This window comes from Microcebus murinus, chromosome 4 (assembly GCF_040939455.1).
Source record: "Microcebus murinus isolate Inina chromosome 4, M.murinus_Inina_mat1.0, whole genome shotgun sequence".
NCBI lineage: Eukaryota > Metazoa > Chordata > Mammalia > Primates > Cheirogaleidae > Microcebus > Microcebus murinus.
The window spans coordinates 61,912,565-61,932,447 of NC_134107.1; the positions used below are offsets into that span (position 1 = coordinate 61,912,565).

Consider the following 19,883-nt stretch of genomic DNA (forward strand, 5'->3'; position numbering starts at 1 on the left):
TAACAGCCTGTGAAACAGCACCATCAAAGCCTCCAGTTTTCAGATGGAGAAACTGAGGCCACGGGTGGTGACAGTGAATATAAATAAAAACCAATTGTCTGAGACTAGTAAGGTCCCTGTTTATAGTTGGGGAAGCTGAGGCTCGGAAAGGTTAAGTGGTGTATCCAAAGTCACACAGTTTATAAGAGTCAGGGATTTGAGCCCAATCTGTCCCCAAAGATGAGTCAAGGCCAGTTTGGGCATCATCTTGCTCAAATTTTTTAAGTACTGTGCAAAAACGGGGAGGCAGTATTGTCTTTAACATCAGGAGTTGAAGCAGATCTTCCCTGAAGCAGCCTCTCTTCTAGATGCCTTGGCCCTACCACATCCCAGGTACTCTGCCCTGCCGGGTAGGGACTCCAGGACGGGGTGCCTGGGGGAGAGGGGTCATGGCTGTCCTCCAGGCTCTGGTTTTGAGGGTAGAAGTTTCCTCTTCCTTAATGTTTCTCTCCCCTGGTGGTCACTGGCCCTGAGAGTGGGGCAGGTCGCTCCATTTTATAGGCATGAAAGTGACCACCCAAGCCCTTGTGGCAAATCAGGGTAAAGCTAGGCTTAGAAGCTGGATTCCCTGAAGCCCATATAGTGGCTGCCTTTTCTTCCTCCCATCCAATCCACTGGGGAGACAAACCTGGACACATGGGGTTAACCCAGAGAGGATAAGCTGTGACAACAGGTAGCTCAGGGCCCTGATCTAGCCTCAGAGGAGAAAATCAGGGAAGGCTTCCCTAAGGAGGAGGGCTGAGTTGCAATGAGGGGGTAGGTAGGAAGTGCAGGGAAGGGACCACTCATCAGGGCCTGGGAAGGGTATCTGAACTTCCCCTTCCCTCTCATCCACCTGAGGCCTCAGATCCATGCCCACAAGAGGCCTAGCTGGTTCTCTCTGGGCTCTAGTACTCTATTTGGTCAAATGGAACCTTAGTGTTTCTGTCTATAAAGTGGGAAAGATATTAGGTACTTCCTGGGGTCAGTGCCGGAACTATGTATAATGGATCCAGGCTGGGGCCTGTACCCAGTGGGTGTTAGGTAACTTTTCACTGCCTTTATTGTGGGGATTGGTGAATACTTCTGCTATACCCCATAGGCTTCCTTTACTAGGTCCTTGGTAAGGGGCCAAATGTCCAAGAAAGTGCTTCGCAGCCCCCCTGCAGTGTGAGCTGAGCAGAGAGCATGGCTGAAGGAGATTCAGGCAGTTCCTGGCCTCGCCTGTCCCACCTGCTCCCTGCCATCCAGGCCCAGGCTGACTGAGTGCTGCTTCTTCCTTCCCGGAGCTGCCACCAAGCAGAAAGCACTGGGCTGGGGCAGGGCAGGGCTGGGGCGGGGTGGGCAGAGGGTGAGTGGCCCATGTCCCACACACCCCTAGAGGCTATGGTTGTGGTTAGTTAGTTTATGGGGTTCCACCTTACTCATTGCCCGGATGGGGCTACCCGAGAGTTGGAGACAGATGGGCAACCAAGCCTGCCCACCTGCTGCAGATGCCTCTGGGGACCAGGGGCTAAAAGCCAGCAGCCCCACACACTCAGTGCCCCTTCCTTCATCTCTTTACTTCTTCAGCAGTCATGGCAGGCATGCTGTTGTGTCACTTTTGGCAGGTTGCTTGATCATTCTCATTTCAGTTTGCTAATCTGCAAAGTGAGACTATTAATAGCACCCAACGTATGGAGATCACACATAATGTGTGTAAAGTACCCGGTCATGAGGCCCGGCCCTTGTTACTTGCTGGGTAAACATGACCTCCCTTCCCTGGTGAATACAAATGTCCAACACCAGCCCTTGTGGAGCTCCCTGACCCGATGGGAGGCAGATGAGAACACAGAGGATGACTGATGTCCAGAGGTCCTGAAAGCCAAGTCCAGGAGGCTGAGCTCGCAGAAGATGGGTATGTGGGAACTGAGCAGGCTCGGATCGGCCTGGCAGCATGTGGAGGGTGCTTTCTTTTAAAGGCCACCAAGGTCTGCTTTCCATCTAGTATTGCTCAGTTCCCGCTCGCATGCCTCCAGCCATGGGGAGTCCCACTGGACCACCCATCAGCCAGCAGCTCAGACTGCACAGTGGAGCTTGGTGTGGAAATGGTCCATTCTCCCATGCGTCTGTCAGTGGCCATAGGAGACACATCTTTCCCTGTGTCCTCAGGGCTAGCGTCTGAGACGACAAACCCTCCCAGGCCCCGAGTCAGGCCCAGGGCTCCCTGAATGAGTTTTTCCTCAGACCAGGTTGAAATCTGAGGGTCCTACATAGGAGCTGGTGGCCCAGAAAGGCAGTGATGTGCACATCCTGTGTGACCTTGGGCAAGTCGTTAAACCTCTCTGAGCCTTGTTGTCCTCATCTAACCGTAGAACCAGAGTGAGAATGACCATGACATCCTAGACCCCCAATTTATTTTCCACTGCTCTTTGCAGAACACCCACTGTGGGCCAGACCTTCATCTCATGTGGCAAATCAGAATAAAGACAGCCATAGACAGCCTTCTAATTAGGTGTCTTTATCCTCCATTACTGAGTAGGAAATTAAGGCTCAGAAAGGTTAAGTAACTGGCCAAAGTCACACAGCTTTGGAGCCAGAAATTGAACCCAGGTCTCCTAACTCCCAAGCCAGATCTCAGTGTGAAGATGTGGCTGCCTTCACTCCCTGCCCCTGCCCGGCACCCACACAGACCCCTGAGAGTCAGGGGGTTCCCCCTGCTCGGGCCCTGCCTTCTAGGGAAGAACTCTGGGTTCCCCAGTTCTTCCCCAGCCACCCACCCTTTGTCCCTATGGCAAAAGGGCCCAGACCGTACCAGCTATGGGCCGCTCCCTGGAGGGACAGTAGGGCGCTATAAAAGGCCGGGTGCTGTGTCTCTTGCTGTGGGGAATGGCCGATCTGCTTAATGGGAACAGTGAGGGCTTGCTGGACCAGGCCTGTGCCAGGCCCTGCACTTATCGCCTTCCCTCAGCCATGCGCGCAGGGGAGGACTGTCCTTGCCCCCTTTTGCAGAAGAGAGGCCGAGGCACAGAGCGGCTCCGTGACTTGCCGGCCGTCATACAGGTGACAGGGCAGGGCACAGCAGGCACTCCCATCCAAGTCCTTGGGATCGGAGGCCCTCACACGTGGCCGGGGACCGACTTGGCTGGTTCGCAGTTCCCACTGGGGCCCCACGTCACCCCTCCACCGTGGCACTTAGAGTTGCCACGGCAGGAGGAGCAGCTGCTGGCGAGGCCCCAGGTTCCCCTCGGCCGCACGGGCGGCTCCCGGCTCCGAGCCCATCAGTGACTGCTGGGGCTGAAGGGTCTGGAGGCCCCCAGAGGCCCCGAGGGAGTGTTCGGTGAGAGAACTCGAGACTGGGCGAACCAGGCAGGGCAGGATCAGAAGTGTCACCAGGGCTCGCCTCTGCGCTGAGCCGCGGACCGTGAAACCGCAGCGTTCTGCAGCTCCTCAGCTGCTGGGAACCTGAGGGCTCGTCCCGTTGAGCCATGCAGCCTTTTCTTCCCCTTTAGTCATTTGAAAGTTAAACCTGGTGAACCCTTTTCTTGATGACCCAAGGTTTATCAGTATGGCTTTCGGCTATGGTCTGTGAGGTTGCAAAGTACCGTCTCCAGCGTACCAACAAGAGTGACAGAGCCCAGCCCAGGGTGAGGCGGCTGCAAACCTGCCTGCGAGCCCCTGAAGCCAGCATTAGTGGGAACAGGGCGCTGGCACAGGCGCCGCCAGGCGGCCGCGGGACTGTCCTGCCGCAAGGGAGCTGCACAACCCCGGGGCCAGCCACGGCCCCCTCGCCTCCGCAGTTTCCTCATCTGTGATACGGAGGCAGGCATCCTGCCAGCTTCAGGGGGCCTTGAGGAGATGGGGAGGCTGCGGAGAGCTGAGTGGCGCAAAAGCCGTCTTCCGCACGCCAGGGTCTGTGGCTCTGCGGTTGACTGAAGGGGCCTGTTGGCAAATGAAGGCCCAGTGACCAGTTAGTCCTGGGAGGCTTGGCCTGGGACGGGAGCTGAGTCAGGGAGACCCTAGCACTGTGGGCGCTGGGGGCCCAGGACAGAGGTCCCCGACCCCGGACGGGTCCCTCAGGCAGGGCCCGCTCCTGTGAGGGAAGGGCTGGGCCCAGGCAGCCCTCCTGCGGGGACGGACCTGCCTCCAACATTCCCCGCAGGGCCCCTCCCAACTTCAGACCAGGATTTCAGGTTCCTCCCTGGGCTGAGCTCCCAGTGGGCCTTAGGCTCCTGTCTTCCCCAGAGTGGTCAAGGCCCCAAGTCCCGCAGAGCTTCCAGAAACCAGCTCTCAGGTGCCAGGTGACCCCCACAGGTAACGGTCACCTCCTGAAGTTTCAGAGAATCCTGCCTGCCTCCTTCTACTTCCACTCCAAGAAGGATGGCAGATTCCAGGCCCAGAGAGGGCAAAGGTACGGCCTGAGGTCACACAGTGGGCTGAGGGTCTGACTGTTATCCCACCCCGCCCTCTTCCATAGGCCCCACGGGGGTACTCGTGGGTTCCCGCACCAACCTCTTCAGAGGACTTGCCCAGTTCTCAAACTTTCAGCAAGTGTCAGAATCCCTGAGGGCTTGTTAGAATAGACTGCTGTGCGCCGCCTCGGGGTCGGTTCAGCAGGTCGCAGAGCGCATGCGCACGTCTAGCAGCCTCCCCGTGGGCCGGTGCTGCCCAGCGGACAGCCCTGGAGAAGCGCGGGTCCAGGGCGCAGGCGGGTTTGTGGTGAGGCCCGCTGCAAGCGCTGGCCGGCTCTTACGCCCGTGCGGCCTCCACCTGTGAAATGGACGCGACAACAGCCCGCCTCCCTCATGGAGCCGCAGAAATGCAATGGGAAGGTTATGGTTTGCGGGATTGTTAATCTTTCTTACCATGAGTGCGTTCAAATTGGGAAGGGAATAGGCTGGGCCAGGCTGCTTTCCAAAGCTACTTTCATGTTGCCAATCCTTACTGCACCCAATAAGCCAGATATTGTTAATAATAATAATGTTAATGTTACTGTTATTGTCCTCCTTATTTTGCAGATGACTCATGAGGAAACCCAGAGAGGTTAGGTAATGAACTCAAGCTTGCACAGCCAGTAGGGACGAGTCCAGGCAGTGGGGTACCTGTGCCTACCCATTTAACACCCTACTGTATTGTCACACAGTAGAGCATTCATTAGACAAAAGAGCAAATAACCTAAAATCTTAGGTGGGTGAGGTGGGGCCTGAGGAGGGCAGGGTGCAGGAAGCAGCAGCCTCACACAAAAATGCGGCACGTGAGTACACACGGGCACACACGTGCACACACCCGTGGGAACTAGGCTGCCATCTCACCTTGCTCATGACTCTGATTTTCTCGGAAGCAGACCACACATGAGTCAAACGGCTTCCACCAGGGCTGATTTCCTGGGGTGTGAAAAGGAAAGCAGGGGAAAGACATGATTTGGCCTAAATAAGTCAGACAGACTGCGGTGGCCTCCCCGGGACCCCTTGATTAACCTAGACGGGGTGCTGTGAGCTCGGATTCTGGGCTGGGGCTCTATAATGCAGAGTTCTGGATCCTATCTCCCGAGGGCTGGATGCCAGGCCCTGTCCCCAAAGCCTGTCCCTCTCTCTAGGTCAGCAAGCTTGGAAATGGGTTATGCGGCTCTCAGAACTGCCACCGCCTGGCCTCTTCTGAGCTGTGTGACTTCTGCCCGCGTGCCTGCTCTCTGCCCTGTGCACTGTGGGGCAGGAGCCTTGGGTTTGGAGCCTGAAGCTGACTCCAAAACCAAACTTGCGCCTGCCTGCATCAGTGCCTGCCCAGCCTCCCGGTGGACAGACTGTGCTTCCTGCTGGCAGAGGCCGGATCCCTCCCTGACTGCCTCCTGGGGAACCTTCCGGGCAGCCCCTCTTGCTGCAGGTTCTTTTGCCAGCACAGAACCCACCTGTTTCCCAAGCCCCTTCCAGGCCCGCCAGGTGTGGCCCTGTGCTCTCGTCACCTCCTAGCGGGACCCACAGGGAGCTGCCCAATCTCGAGATCTCCATTTGCCTCCACTCTCCTCTGTCTGCAGACCCTTCTTCCAACAAGCTCCCTCACAGCCTTTCCCGGCCTCCACAGCCTCACTGCAGTGGGCGGGCCATGTGGCAGCACCTGGCCACTTGGATGCATGCATTCTTCACAACTTCACTTCCCTTGCTCCTTGGAACGCCCTCTCCTGGTTCTCCTCCCTCACATCCCTCAGCATCCTCTCACGGCCCCTGCCCCTCCTCCCCTCCTTCACCTGATCTCCCGGTGCAGTGCGGTGCAGAAGCTGCCCTCTGTCCCTCCTGCCCCGGCCTGGCTATTCTCTCCTGGTCCTCTCCCGGGACAGCTTCCTGGCCAGGGTCTCCCTTTCCCGTCATCCGCCCTCCCTCATCCTCCACGCGGCAGCCAGATGGAGTGTCTCCAAAACACAGGTTTGACCAGGTCACTCTGCTGCTTAACAGCCTTTGATGGCCCCGGTGGGGGTGGGGGGTGTCCAAGCACACGTCATACTTCCCATTTTCCCGTCTCTTCCACCACTCGCGGGGGCCAAATTCTGTATCGCGCACCCACATACATCCTCCGCGTCTCCTCGCTCCTTTCCTGCCCTCCCAGCTGTGCTCGCTCTGTCAAACTCCCGCTCCCCTCTCGCTCTTTCTCCTTCCTCTCCCCTCCCTCTTCCTTCCTATCCCTCTCTCCTTCTCTGACCTCATTTGGAGTCGCCAAAGGTGAGGGCTGCAGGAACTACCTTGTGGGGTTTCCATGCCAATGGGAAAAACAGCCGAGCCCGCTGGCTGAAGGGGCTCCTCATTTCTGCACTACACGAGTCCAAGAGGCCAAGGAGGGGTGACGTGGCTGTGGAAAGGAGAAGACAGCCTTCTGTGGGCTGTCCCAGGGGGAGCGTTGAAGACACTCTGCCCAGTGCTGGGGACAGCCTGGAGCAGCCCTTGAAAGAGCTTCTGGATGGCAATGTTGAAGAGCTTCCCTGCTCTCCACTCTCCCATAGCCCCACTTACTGCAGATTTTGCCCTTGACCTTTGTCCACAACATACTCTGGCATCTGCCCTGTCCTGACACCTGGCTATTGGCCTTGACTTCCCCTGGTCCCCTGACCGCACCTGCCTACTCCTCCAGACCTTACCCCAGAACTCACCCATCTCCACTCGCTGGACCCCACTCTGCAGCGGGTGACCATGTCTGTGTCACCTTTTCTCATGTAGTATGTGGCTATGGCCCATGAGGTGGCCAGGGTGGGCAGGTGTAGGGTGCTTTGGAGTTGAGGTCCACTTCTGCCACTGGCTTGTTGGGTGACCTTGGACTAAGTCTCAGCAGCTTCATCTAAACTATGGGGAGAATAATATTTACCTTGCATGGTTGTAGTGAGGAGTAACTTGCAAATATCCCATCCACACTAGTTCCCTCTTTTCAGTGACATGAAGACCCTCCCATGGGCTTCCCACTGTGGGTGCTTGAAGACAGTGCCCGGGAAGATCCATCAGCCCTTTAAAAGGTCCCTGGGCCTTTGGTCCATCCTGTAGTTGCTCTTTGGGTAACTTCCAATGAACCAGGAAGCCGAGGCTGGGTGCCGGTGGGCTAGAAACAATAGGGGACTGTGGACAAGGAGGTGGTGAGAAGACAAGGAAAGGTGAGGCAGCTGCCAGGGAGGGGTCTCTGGGAGGGGAACTGAGGTTTATAGGAGTTTATGAAGTTGGGCTGCATGTGAGCTATGATGCACTCTCTTCTCTGCTCTCAGGAAGTCCTCAACAACTCTCATTTCTCACAGGTGGGCTGGGGATTTGGATCTGGTTTTAGATCTGTACCAAAGTGCAGAGTATGGGCTCAAGGTAGACACACAGAGAGAACAGAGGCTGCCCAATGGCCAGCTTCCCCCAGGCCATGTGTGTAATAAGAATTCTAAAAAAAAAATTCTAGCAAAATCACCATATGTATGGTGATGGTCCTTAAGCTGGGTATTGTGTCCAGGATTTTGCACCTGGACACAACGGTGACAGGGGAAGGTTACAGTCTCTAGGTCACTGGTTCCAGGGCTTGGGGGTTATTATAATTATTAATAGAAATACTTGGAATACTTTTTATAATAAAAGCCCTCTAGGTTGAAACTGGGCATCTGAGCAATGAGAGAGGACAAGATGGGCTGAGAGATGGGGTGGGCAAGGGCTGGGCAGTCAGGGAGATGGTGGGGATGGTCCGTTGGCAGGAGCTCCTTGGTGGAGGCCCTTGACCACCAGCAGTGGGCACATGCTAAGTAGGAAAATAGCACACATGTGCTGCAGGTAGACTGGGCATGGGAGTGGAGTGGGAGGGCAGCAAGAAGACCAGTGCCTTTGCTGTGGACCAGGATGATGAGGCTTGGGCAAAGGCAGAGGCCATGTGGTGGGCCGGACAGGACTTGGTAATTGATTGTGGGATGGGGGAAGAGGTGTCATGAGAAGGGGTCATCACTTTTTTCTGGAAAGGGGACCCAGCAGAGCGCAGTCAGGGTGATCTGGGGCTCACCAGGGAGATGCCCACAGGTCAGAGATGCTTCTGGGTCTGGAGCCAGCAAGGAAAGTGTGAGTCAGCAATGGAAGAGAACTGCCAGCAGGAGCCTGGCTCTCCTGTCTGTGGATGGGACAGTTACACTTGCGTCCCACGAGAGCTGGTGTCCAGGAAAGCATGGTATAGGATTATCACCGACATGCTGTTTGGCAGAAAACATAAGTAGCTGGAGACCAGACAGACCTTTTACACTTGCCGACTTGGGCAGGGCCTTTTGGATAGGGGCAGGACCCTGAGACCTGCTGTCCTCTCACTGTCCTTCAGTCGTCATGGAGATTCCCCAGGCGAGGCTGCCCCATGGAGTGCCCCCATCACTCCGAGAATCCCTATCCGCCCTCCCGGCTGGGCAGTCAGGCCCAGGGAGCCTGGGGGCTGGTGAGGGGTCCAGGACTCTCCAGGCTGCTGGGGGCCCCTGTTCTCTGGAATGACTTGCCTGCCCCCTAGTGGATTTCCGAAAGTCTCTTGGACTCCTGGAAACTTGTCAGAAAGGGACTGTGACAATTGGGTCCAAACTTGTGCACATCCCAGTGGGGAGACTGGAGAGACTGGAGCCTGGAGCAGCAGGGACTTGTGTAAGGATGTCCATTTCAGAGCTAGGACAAGGGGCGGCGTGGCCGGCCCCTGAGAAGAAGCCCAGGCTCAGGCGTCCCACAGCTCGGGTGAACCCGGCAAGACCACTTGGCCAGTCCGCCTCCTCTCAGAGTGTGGTCAGGACTGGACAGGGTGCCCCAGGGCCAGAGGGGCCAGAGGAGGAAGGGTTGCAGGGAGAGCTTCCTGGGGGAGGAGCAGAGCTTTGGTGGGGAAGGAGGAGTTGGCCAGAGGGGTGGGAAACAGGGGCATGACGGAGCATGCAGGCTGGTGCAGAGCTGGAGGGCGGCAGGAAGGGGTGGTGAGGAGAGACGGGGCACCAAGGGAAGCCCCACTGCCACTCTGCCCTTGCCTGGTGTGCAGGATCCCAGCTCAGCACCAGACCAACCAAGCCCAAGTGTGGAAGACAGCAGAGGAGGAACCAGCAGGTGACCTCAGGAGCTGGCAGCATTGCTGGAGGGGAGTTTGTTCATTAAAAGCCTTTGGGCTACTTAGTTCTTTAATTTGTTCATTCATCAATTCAGCTGCCTAGTACCTGCCTCTTCCTGGGCATTGGACTAAAGGATTGAACTAGATAAAGTCCCTGTTGTTGGGTGAGGACCAGGCATGGTAACTACTAATTCACACAGAGGAGGGTTGGAAAGGGTTTCAGGAGGAGGTGGCATTTTAGGTGGACTTTGAAGGATGTATAGGTGTTTGCCAGGTATTAAGAAAGGAATAAGGTCATCTAGGCAGAGAAACAACAATAGCAAAGGGGTTTGCCAAAGAATAAGGAGTGTGCCGTAGCCAAAGAGTTGGGGGGTGTAGGGAGCAGATGAGGTGGGGCCAGCGTGTGTTGAGCCTTGAATGCCAGGGTAAAGGGGTCGGGCTTTTCTAAGGAGTGCATCCCGATCTGTGCCCACCTGAAGAACCGGGAACCCAACAATCCCAGACCACACAGCCCTGCAGGGCCTTCTGGAAGCCCATGAGCCCATCTTCCATAGCAAGAACACAATCCCCCAGCAGTGCCAGGAATGTGCCATTGCTGGGAATCGACCGCAAGGGACAGGAGAATGCCCCCATGCTGCTGCGGGGAAGGTAGGGGGACTTCCTGGGCACCAGCTGGCCCTGACTCATCATGAAAGTCATGACTTGGGGCTCCACGTCAGAAGCCCATGCAAATGCTGGGCTGGCTCCTCTCGAGAGCTGCCGGCCCAGCTCCAGCCCAGTTCCGAGCGCCTCAGCAGCCTCGCCAGAAAGGGGGTACCCTCGCCCCCATTCCACAGGAGAGAAAGCTGTGTGCTCTCTGGGGCTGCCTCCCCTAGGACCTTCCAGGGACCGTGGCTATTGCTCTGGGCTTTTGTAGCACCACGTCACGACCTCAGATCAGGAAGCAAGCAGGCTGGCACATACAAGGCACTTTGCCCCTCCAAGCCTCTGTTTCCTCATCTGTAAAGTGGGCAAAGAACTCCTGTCCTAGAGGGTGGATGGTTGAGATAACGTGCACGCAAGCTCCCAGCACACACCTGCCCAGGGCAGGTCACAGGTACACGGGGAATAAACAACACTCAGAACCATCCAGCTAGGAGGAAACTTGCCCAGCCCTGGACTGGGGCGTGGCACAGGGTGCACGTGGGCCCTGGCCTTCCTCCTCCGTCCCTGGCTGGTGAAGGAAGGTTGGGAGAGGTAAGGACCTTGTTGTGGGGGGTCTAGTTAAACGCAGTGTGTCAGCTTTGGAGCCAGAGTTCCCCATTGGAGCCCCACGGTTTGGTGGGGTTTGGGCAGGAGCCTCTGAGGACAGAGCTGAGCCGGCCCCTCCCAGTGTGGGCAGTGCAGAGGGTGGGCAGGGGGGCAGGAGCTGCTCCCCCCGCACTGACATTCTGGAGGCCCAAGAGCAAGAAGACCTGTGGCTGGATCCCAGCACACCCCGACAGACAACACACATGCACAAGACATGCGCTTGGACACACATTATGCATATGGACACACACTTTACCCACACAGACACAGGAGGTATGCCACTGCCCCAGACTTTGGTGCCCAAACAGACATGCTTGGACACATAACATGCACAGCTAATGCCGCATACATGCAGACACACCAAAGCCCCCATAGACACAAATAAATACACATAGACACACATGGACACACAAATGCATGTATACACAAACAGCATATCCACACACATGTCCACAGAAAAGCACATACATGAAAACACAGACACAGTGACAACATGTCCACAGGCACAGGCTCAGGCTCACTGTCACTTGCCTGCTAAGGGCCCTTTGACCTCGGACCTCCACTTCAATGTACACAAGGTCACGCAGGTCTGTTCACACGCACACGTGCACCCTAAGTCATGTTTGCACCACACTCCTCGGCGGACATCTAACAGCAGCCCCGTGGGGCAGGCAGGGCGGGGGCCTGGTCCCCGTCCTGCAGTGAGGGGCGGAAGGCCCCGAGACCCACTGACCAGTCCTGGTCACACACCTTCGGGTGGGTATCTTAGCGCAGGCTGCTGTAACAGAGTATCACAGATTGGGGCCTGAAACCACGGACATTTAGTTCTCACAGTTCTGGAGGGTGGAAGTCCCAGATCAGGGTGCCGGAAGGGCCGGGTGCTGGAGAGGCCTCTCTTCCCGGCCAGAGGGCGTGTTGTTGCTGTGCCTGTCCTGGCGGGAAGAGCCAGCCGGCTCTCTGGCCTCTTTGCACAAGGGCAGGAAACCTACTTGCGAGGCTCCACCCTCCTGACCCGATCACCTCCCGAAGGTCCCACCTCCTAGTACCGCCGCGCTGAGACCCGGCTTTCAGCATAGGAACGCTGGAGGACACAGAGCCTCAGCCCACAGCCACAGGAAAGCTGAATCCTCGTGTGAATTCTGGACGCCTATGCCTGTCCCACGTGCCAGGGCGCCACGCACCCACACGTGTGCGCATGGCAGATCATGGCAGATCATGCTCACGGCAGACACACAGCTGTGCACGGGGGGCCTCACTGGTTACCCAGGCCAAACGCTCACGTTGCACATGAAGAAAAACTGAGGCCCCAAGAGAAAACCCACAGCCCTGAAGGGGGCCACCCAGAGGGCCTGTGGAGGAACCAGGGCCAGGCTCCTGTCCCCATCCCCCTGCATGGCTGTGCCGAGCATGCACAAGCCGCGGGCACCCCGCATAGGCACACGCGTGCAGATCCTGCCTACTCAACCCCCTGCGGCTGCAGGGCCAGGTGTGTTTCCACAGTCCTCTGGTTTAATTCTCATGACAATAAGGGAGGTCGGAGTGGCTGGCCCCATTTTGCATACGAAGAAACTGAGGCATGAAAAGGCTAGGCCCAAAGGTGTGCAGGTAGGGACAGTCGGTGGCATCTCCCAAAGCCAAGTCTGCGCGCGTCATCCACATCCCTCACGCAGCTCCTCTCTCCCGCACACGTGTGCACACGCACACACTCAGGCATCGGGGCCTCTGTGGGGACGGCAGCCCCAGGCAGCGCATTTCCCCAGTGACGCCCAGTTCAAAGTTTCAGTGCCAGGTCCCCTTCCCAGGCGGTCTCTGGAAGAAGGACAAATTTGCCAAGGGCTTAACCTGCCCCCTTGGCCCTGGCCTGCTCCCCTCGGCTGGGAAATGAGTTCCACGTGTGCCTGCTCTGAGCCCAGCCGCGGGGACCGAGCGCGCTCTTTGATGCTGGAAGCCAATTTAATGAGTTGGCTGTGTGGTTCTTTTTTGTTTGTTTTTTCTGTAAGACAGGAGTCTCATTTTCCTGAGAACCAAGGAATTCTCACTTTCTCTCCCTCATCTGGAGTTTCTGAGTCCCTCAGCCCCAAAGCCTGGACTCCCAACACAGTGCTCACAGACACTGGCAGGTGTGGGCTGCCTCCAGGAGGAGGAGGGGCAGGGCAGGACGCAGCCCACCCTGCGTGCCTCCTGCAGGCCGAGCCGTGTGTCAGGAACTCTTTAAACCCTCCCAGTGACAAAACAGAGGCTCCAAGAAAAGATGCGCAAGTAGGTGGCCCAGCTGAGCCTAGCGCCCTAGACTGCCTGGCTTCAAGTCTTTGTCCTAGTCCCCCTTCTGCCCGTGGCAGCCGTGCCACCTGGGGAAGTGACCTCTTCTCACTGGGCCTGGGGCACCTCCACTGTGCAATGGGGACAGTGTTCCTTGATGTGAGGAGTAATGAGTTCTCATAATAATAAACGCTCTGCGTCAAACTGATTTGGCAAGAGCAAAGCGCTACATGAAAGGAAGGGAATATTTCTATTTTTATTGCTTTTGTGTCAAGAGGAAAGTTTAGTCCTGGGATTTGTGCAGAAATGCATCAATTAACGTCGCTCAAGGGTACTTATTAATGAGCACCCGTTGGCCACCAGGGAGCTGTGCAAGGAATTCTTTAAAGGAAGTGGAGCAGCGCAGGGGGATGGACGTGGCCAAGCGCACGACTCTCTGGGCCGGTGCAGACACCTGCTCCACTCCGTCCTCTCCTCAGGTCCGGACCCATGCCGTCCCTGAGCTCCGGGTCCCAGCCGCTTCCTGGCGAGCTCTGGCAAAGGCTGCCTTGATTTCTTGGTTTATGAGGTCCTGCCAGGGCTCTCTGGGGAAAAAGGAGAAACAAGAATCTTAAAAGAACCACCCAGGCAAGAGTCAGGACACAAAGAGCTGCAAACCGCTCACAAGTGGCTCCTTTCACTTCCTTCGTGCCCTGCCCCCGCACAGCCCTGCCGTCCTCCCCACCTTTGCACTTTAGGGAACCGAGGCTCAGACAGGTGGAGTGTCTTTTCCAAGGCCACACAGATGCTGACTCACCTGCGTACGTGGCCTTGAGCCCAGTGGCCTCCTAGGAGATGGGGTGCCAGCCCAGCCCCGTGCCCTACGCAGGGCATGACCTCGGGAGGCTGTGAGGCCTCGGGGAGAGGGGCCGTGGCTCTCAGGGTGTCATGTTATACAAATCCAGGGGACCCCGAGCCTCCACCTGTGCAAACTTTCGTTTCCTCATTTGCTGCCCACAGGTGCCAGGAGCAGGGTGGAGCCGGGTCGTTGCCTTCACACAGAGAAGGAAGCAAGGCTCCGAGTGGCAGCCAGGGTCTCACAGCGACCTGGTGGGGGACGCTTTTGCGCCTGCTCGGCAGGGGCAGAGTGGACAGGGGACTACCCTGTGAGGTGCCTCCGGGATGGGTGATGGGAGGTGCTTCTGTGAGCACTGCTGCTCGAGTCGGTGGCCACACCGAGACATGGCTGCGGGAGAGGGGCTTTTGTCCCCTCCCCTGTCCCCACCAGCCTCCCCAGATAGCCCCAAGTGGAAAGATAATAGTGCCTGCAGATATGGGAAATATATAACATGAGGGTAAAAGCATCTTTAGAAAACTCGGCTCTAAAAACAAAAATAAAAATCAGGTTGTAACATAAAATTCAAGCAAAAATTTGGTAACTGCTTCATAAATGCAGTTCTAGGACAAGTTCCCATCGAGCCGGCACCCTAGCGCCTCCTGCAGAGAGTCTGTGTGTCTGAGTGTCTGTGACCTCATCTCCAGACACGTGGCGGCGCGTGGTGGGGTCTCCATGCCGTGGCGAGTGTGGCGCGTGCACGCGAGTGCACCCTGGGAGCTTGCGCGGGGCTGGGGTACGGTCTCCCCAGCCTGCTCGGAGGTCTGCGAGGCTCCCCCGTTGGGTGGTGCTCGCTGCAACTAATCTCTGCCCTCCTCCTCCCCACCCCCTGAGCCAAGAAGATGAAAACATTTCTGGCACTTTCTAAAGTTTCTGTCCAGGAGTGGAAAAGTCATCAGCTGAGGGAGCTCAGCATGACAGATGGCTGCCAGCCCTGCTGCTTCCCAGTCCCAGGGTGGGGTGGGCCAGGGGAGGGCTGGGAGCTGGGCTTTCCAGTCGTGCCCTCGGGGACAGAGCCGGACAGGGGACACGACAGTAGGGTGGCTGGTGCACGGGAGACGAGAGAGGTCGCCTCCCTGGGTGCCGTGCTCCGATGGACGGATGTGCAGGCACATGGGCGTCCGGGACCTCATGAGACCCACACGTGCAGGGCAAAGTCCCACCAATGGGTGAACAACAAACGTCAAGCAGTAATGTCGCCCAGGGCTATGGAGACCGCCACTGTGGGAGACGGGCTGGAGGGTGACAGCAGCCTCTGTTTAGAGTGTGTGACCTGTGCCGCCTCCTGATTGAGGCAGTGTTTGAGCTGAGACTGGCACGCTAGGAAGGGCAGGGTGCTCAGGGGCAGGGAACAGCAAGAGCAAGGGCCCGGGGCGGGAAGAGCACCATGTGCTTTACGGGGGAGTGGCAGGAGAGACCAGGCCGAGAGGTAGGCACTGGCTGGAGCGTCAGGGCCTCGGAGGCTCATGAAAGAGTTTCAGCTTGAGCTCAGGGTGAAAGGACAGCCCAGAAGGGTTAACAGCAGGGAACTCTCATATTGATCACGTTTGTGCTTTTAAGAGATCACTCTGGCTCCTGGGTGGGGATGGATGGAGGGGCCTGAGGGGATGAGGGGAGGGAGGGTGGCATAGACCAGGGTGGGGTGGGGAGCCAGCCTGAGGAGGGCGTGTGACGGAGGCAGGGCCCTGTGTGCAGGATCTGAGCCCTGGCCTCGGTGGGTGCAGGGACTCCCCTGCCTGCCTGGAGGTTCTGGGGGCTCCAGACTTGCTGGCGGATTAGAGAGGGGGGTGGGTGTCACAAGGAGCCCAGGACGGGGTCGAGCTTTCTGGCTGAGGGTGGCGAGACCCTCTAGGAGGAAAGAGCTCTGGAGGGGGACGGGTTTCAAGGTGCCAGGAGAGCTCCGGCAGCAAGAGCCGCACCAGCCTGGAGCTCAGAGGGTCTGGGCACTGAGGTAGCCCCGGGCAGGGGAGAGAAGAGGAGAGGAGAGGAGAGGAGAGGAGAGGAGAGGAGAGGAGAGGAGAGGAGAGGAGAGGAGAGGAGAGGAGAGGAGAGGAGAGGAGAGGAGAGGAGAGGAGAAGAGGGATGGGGGAGCCCCAGGAGGCTGAGCTGGGGAGGAGGGGGCCGGGAAAAGCGCGCCAGAAGGGGAAGTGCTACTGAGCGGGCAGGCGGAGAGCTAGAACTGCCCACGGACCCAGTGACATGGGGGAGGCCACGGGTGACCTTTGGAAGAGCGTCCTGGGCAGGTGGGGCTGGAGCCAGACTGCGGGGCTGGGGAGACAGAGGCGAGGAAGTGAGGTCAGAAGTGAGGTCAGCGTCAGCAGACCTCCCGAGAAGTGGACTCTCCCGGCTGGGGCTGGCGGGAGGTGAGGCCAGAGGAGGGCTTGCTCTTCAGGACAGCAGGGAGAGGCTGGAGGAGGGGACCGCCATGTGGGGGACAAGGTGAAAGGGCAGCAGTGCCTTCTACTGGGGGTGGGCTGGGCCGGCTGGGCGGCTGGAGCGCAGGGAAGAGAACCCGACTCCAACAGAACCGCCAGAGGGGCCCTCAGAAGCCAGGCCCAGAGGCCACAGCCCTAGACCGAGCCCTGTCCTCCACCACGCCCGGCCCGCAACAGCTGTGCGGACGGAAGGGTCCCGGGCCGTGTGGAGGCCTTTCCCCGAGCATGAGCTGGCTCTGCACCTGCGAGGCTGGCGTGTCCTTGTGAAAAGGGTGGGCCGGTGTGCCCTGCACCCCTGAGGCTTCCTGTCCTGTGCGTGTCTCGCATCCACTCCCCACCCCTCCCTCGCTGGGCGCCCCTCTGGACCCCGCTGTGTGTGGGGGGCAGGTTCAGAGATGAACAGGGGTCCTGAAGCCTTGGGCCCCCGACAGCAGGAGTGGAAAGGCCTGGCTGTGCTGACCGGCCCCTGTCCCCATCAGTCCTGTCTGCTTGGCGGGTGCTCAGCCTGGGCTGCTTCAGCCCCGGTCTCTTCCCAGGACGCCCATGTGTGCCCCACACATTTCTTGTCTTTGAGAGATGGGAAGAGGTGGCCTTGGGTTGGGAGGCCATCCTGGAAGGGCTGGGAGAAGCCAGTGGGAAGTTCTGGTGAAGGGAAAATTCTGAGCAGGGAGACAAGCCTGAGCTCTGACGTGGCCGTGCTGGCGTGCCCACCCTGGGCTCGGCCTCCCGCTGGTGGGATGAGCCAATTGGCCTCTGTGGTCCCCTGGACCTTCTTGGCAATCGCAACACCTGTGCCCCTTGGCTTCCGGCCCTCTGTAGATGGCCCACTGATTGGGTGGAAGGGAGTGAGGAACAGCATGTAGGAACGAAATGTTATTGCTTCTTTCTGCAGACCCATCCGTGTGGCCCTCAGTGACAGAGGTTCTAAAGGACAGAGGACAAAGGGAAGAGCCAAACCACCAGGCAGGTACAGGGTCTCTGAGTGTCTGCTTCATCTGGCCTCTAAAAAGCAGGTGCACCCCTAAAATGTGAGTGCACTTTTGATCTAAAATTTCATCTTCTGTGGAAAAAGTGACTAGTGACAAATGCATTGCCGTGGTCAGCTCAGAATGGAAAGATTCTATGTGCTCAGCAGTAAGAGACAGGCTTTGCAAATCCTGGCGTGCCCACAGGTTGCAATCCTGACGTGGTGACGACAGAGTGTCTAGAAAGCACTCTAGGCAATGCAGGAAGGTGCTCAGGACGGGGAGCCGAGAGCACGGATCGGAATGGGAGATCGCCTAGGTGGCAGGACCTCACGCACACCAGACGCACGCGCAGCGGGCTGGCAGGAGCTGTGCTGAGTGCTGGCCGCGGCTGTCTCCCAGGAGTGAAAAGATGGTAATTATTGAACATTTGAAGAATTCTGTATTTTCCAAGTTTTCTCCTTAGGCAAGGAGAATAATCAGAAAAATTTTAAAATCAGGTTTAAGATAAAAGAGTCCAAGCTTTTTGGGAAATCCCTCTTACTCACCCAGGTTTGATGTCCAGGGGCTTGGGGAGGGGTCTGGGGAAGCCTGCCTTCCCCACCAGCCAGTAGGTCTCCTCCACGCCTTTGCCCTAGAACACAGAGGGAAGGTGAGGCAAGGCCCCTCCCCCACAAACCTCGAGCCGGAGCACATGGGCAGAGCGTGTGGTTCCAACATCTCCCCGGAGAGCAGCCTGGAGCCCTGAGGTCCAGATCCGGGCCCTGCCACTTCCTAGCTGTGTGACTTTGGCCAACACACTTTACTTCTCTGTGCCTCAGTTTCCCCATACCTCATAAAGTTGTTATAAGGATTAAATAAGCTTATATTTATATTAAAGACATAAATAAATAAGAGATCAGGAACTCTATGGCTTTAGCCATAGCATGCAGGTCTGGCATGCTAAGATCCCAGGACTCATCTGTGGTTCTCTCCAACCCTCCTCCTGTAGGGCCTGGTGGGCTCCCTGGCGCCACAGTGCAGCTGTCGCGAGGTTAGGAGTGAGCGCCACGAGGGGCCCTGGGGTCAGGGCTGGCTGGTCTGAAGGCTCCGTGCCCCACTCCAGGCCAGGGCTCTCTGGGATGGATATTGCCCCTTGGAGCCCCCAGGCTGGCCCGGAGAGCCCGAGGCTGGTGTGCTGTCCTCCCCACACCTCTCTGCAGCCCCTTCTGCCATCAGAGTCTCCTGTTCCTCAGGACATCCGGGGCCCACCCCTGCAAACAGGACACGCCTGCCTTGACTTAGGCCAGCTCACTCTCCCCTGATCCCAGCCATCCAGAGCAAAGGACTCCACATACACTGGCCTCTGCAGGCTGTGTGGCCATGGACAAGTCGCTGCCCCTCTCTGTGCTCTGACATTCCACAGTGCAATGAAGCACCCGGTTCCTGGGGCCCAGTCAGCCTTGGGCCTTTAAACTAAGCTGCTCCAGTCTCCCTGCCAGGCCCGGCTCTAGCTGAGGAATTGGAGGAGTAAGAGGAAGTGGGGTAGGAGGAAAAAGTCATTCTCTGGGACACTGTCCCATTGCCTCTATCAGATGTTATAATAGCATGAAAAGGAACGCAGAGGTTATAGACCTTTCTCTGCCTCTGAGGTACTCATGGGCAAGTTCAACCCAGTGTCACACTATCACAGCAGAGGGCTGGTCATGGGACTGGTGGGCACACAGGGAAGGCATGACAGTCACTGTTAGGGGAGCGGAGGGAGAGGAGGGGTGTTCCTGGGTCATGGCAGGCTTCAATAAGAGGTGATGTCTAAGCCAGGGCTCTGAGGGATGAGTAGGAGCCCAACAGTGCTATGAAGAGGGCACAAGCTCTGGAGCTATGGAACTTTGACAAGTCACTCTGCCTCTCTAATGAACTTCTTTAACTATAAAATGGGGACAATGACACTTCTTTCATTATTGCTCTGAGCGATAAACATGTTGACACGTGTTGGGCACCCATGTGGTAGGTCATCGGTAGTGGTGACTTCTCTGTTCTGACCCTTCCTGTCACAAGAAGCAAAACGGTTTCTGGGAATAAATGTCTCCTTAGGATTTGGGGGAGTGTAGAAGACACACGAAGGTGACCAGCTGCATCCTCTACTCTAGGTAGCTACACCAGTCAGATGACACTCTTCCTGCTGCCCACAGAAATGGGACCTTTGGGGATGTTTCCCACCAAGACCAGGAAATTCTCTCACCTTCAGCTCAGTCTGACCTCTGATGTCAATTTTGTAGCCTTCATCAAGGCTGAGCAGCGTCTGCATAGTGCTTCGGCTGATGTGAATTCTGTGTGCTGAGAAGGAAGGCAGAAATCAGGTCGCCACCTGGTGGCAGCATACCTAGTATTTGGTAAAATCATTAAGAGCCCACAACAGCTAGAGTTCCAACCAGTCGTACACACAATTATGATTTATGCAATACCCTTCTTCTGGTCCTCTTGTCCCTCTGGATAGCTGGCCACTACAAGAGACCCCAAGGAAGA

At 57.3% G+C, this 19,883-nt stretch overlaps 2 protein-coding genes across 2 annotated transcripts in view; one reads left to right on the forward strand and one right to left on the reverse strand.

Annotated features, from left to right (window-relative positions):
* The window catches only part of TSKU (tsukushi, small leucine rich proteoglycan), a 215,662-nt gene that overhangs the window by 95,150 nt on the left and 100,629 nt on the right, over positions 1-19,883 (forward strand). The window lies entirely within an intron of this gene.
* The window catches only part of LOC105860273 (guanylate cyclase D-like), a 62,695-nt gene continuing 56,391 nt past the window's right edge, over positions 13,580-19,883 (reverse strand). The window contains exons 20-22 of the mRNA XM_020286842.2: positions 19,600-19,694; positions 17,927-18,012; positions 13,580-13,688 (exon numbers count right to left, since the gene is read on the reverse strand). Coding sequence (XP_020142431.2) covers positions 13,580-13,688; positions 17,927-18,012; positions 19,600-19,694 — 290 coding nt within the window. The remainder of the gene's footprint in view (positions 13,689-17,926; positions 18,013-19,599; positions 19,695-19,883) is intronic.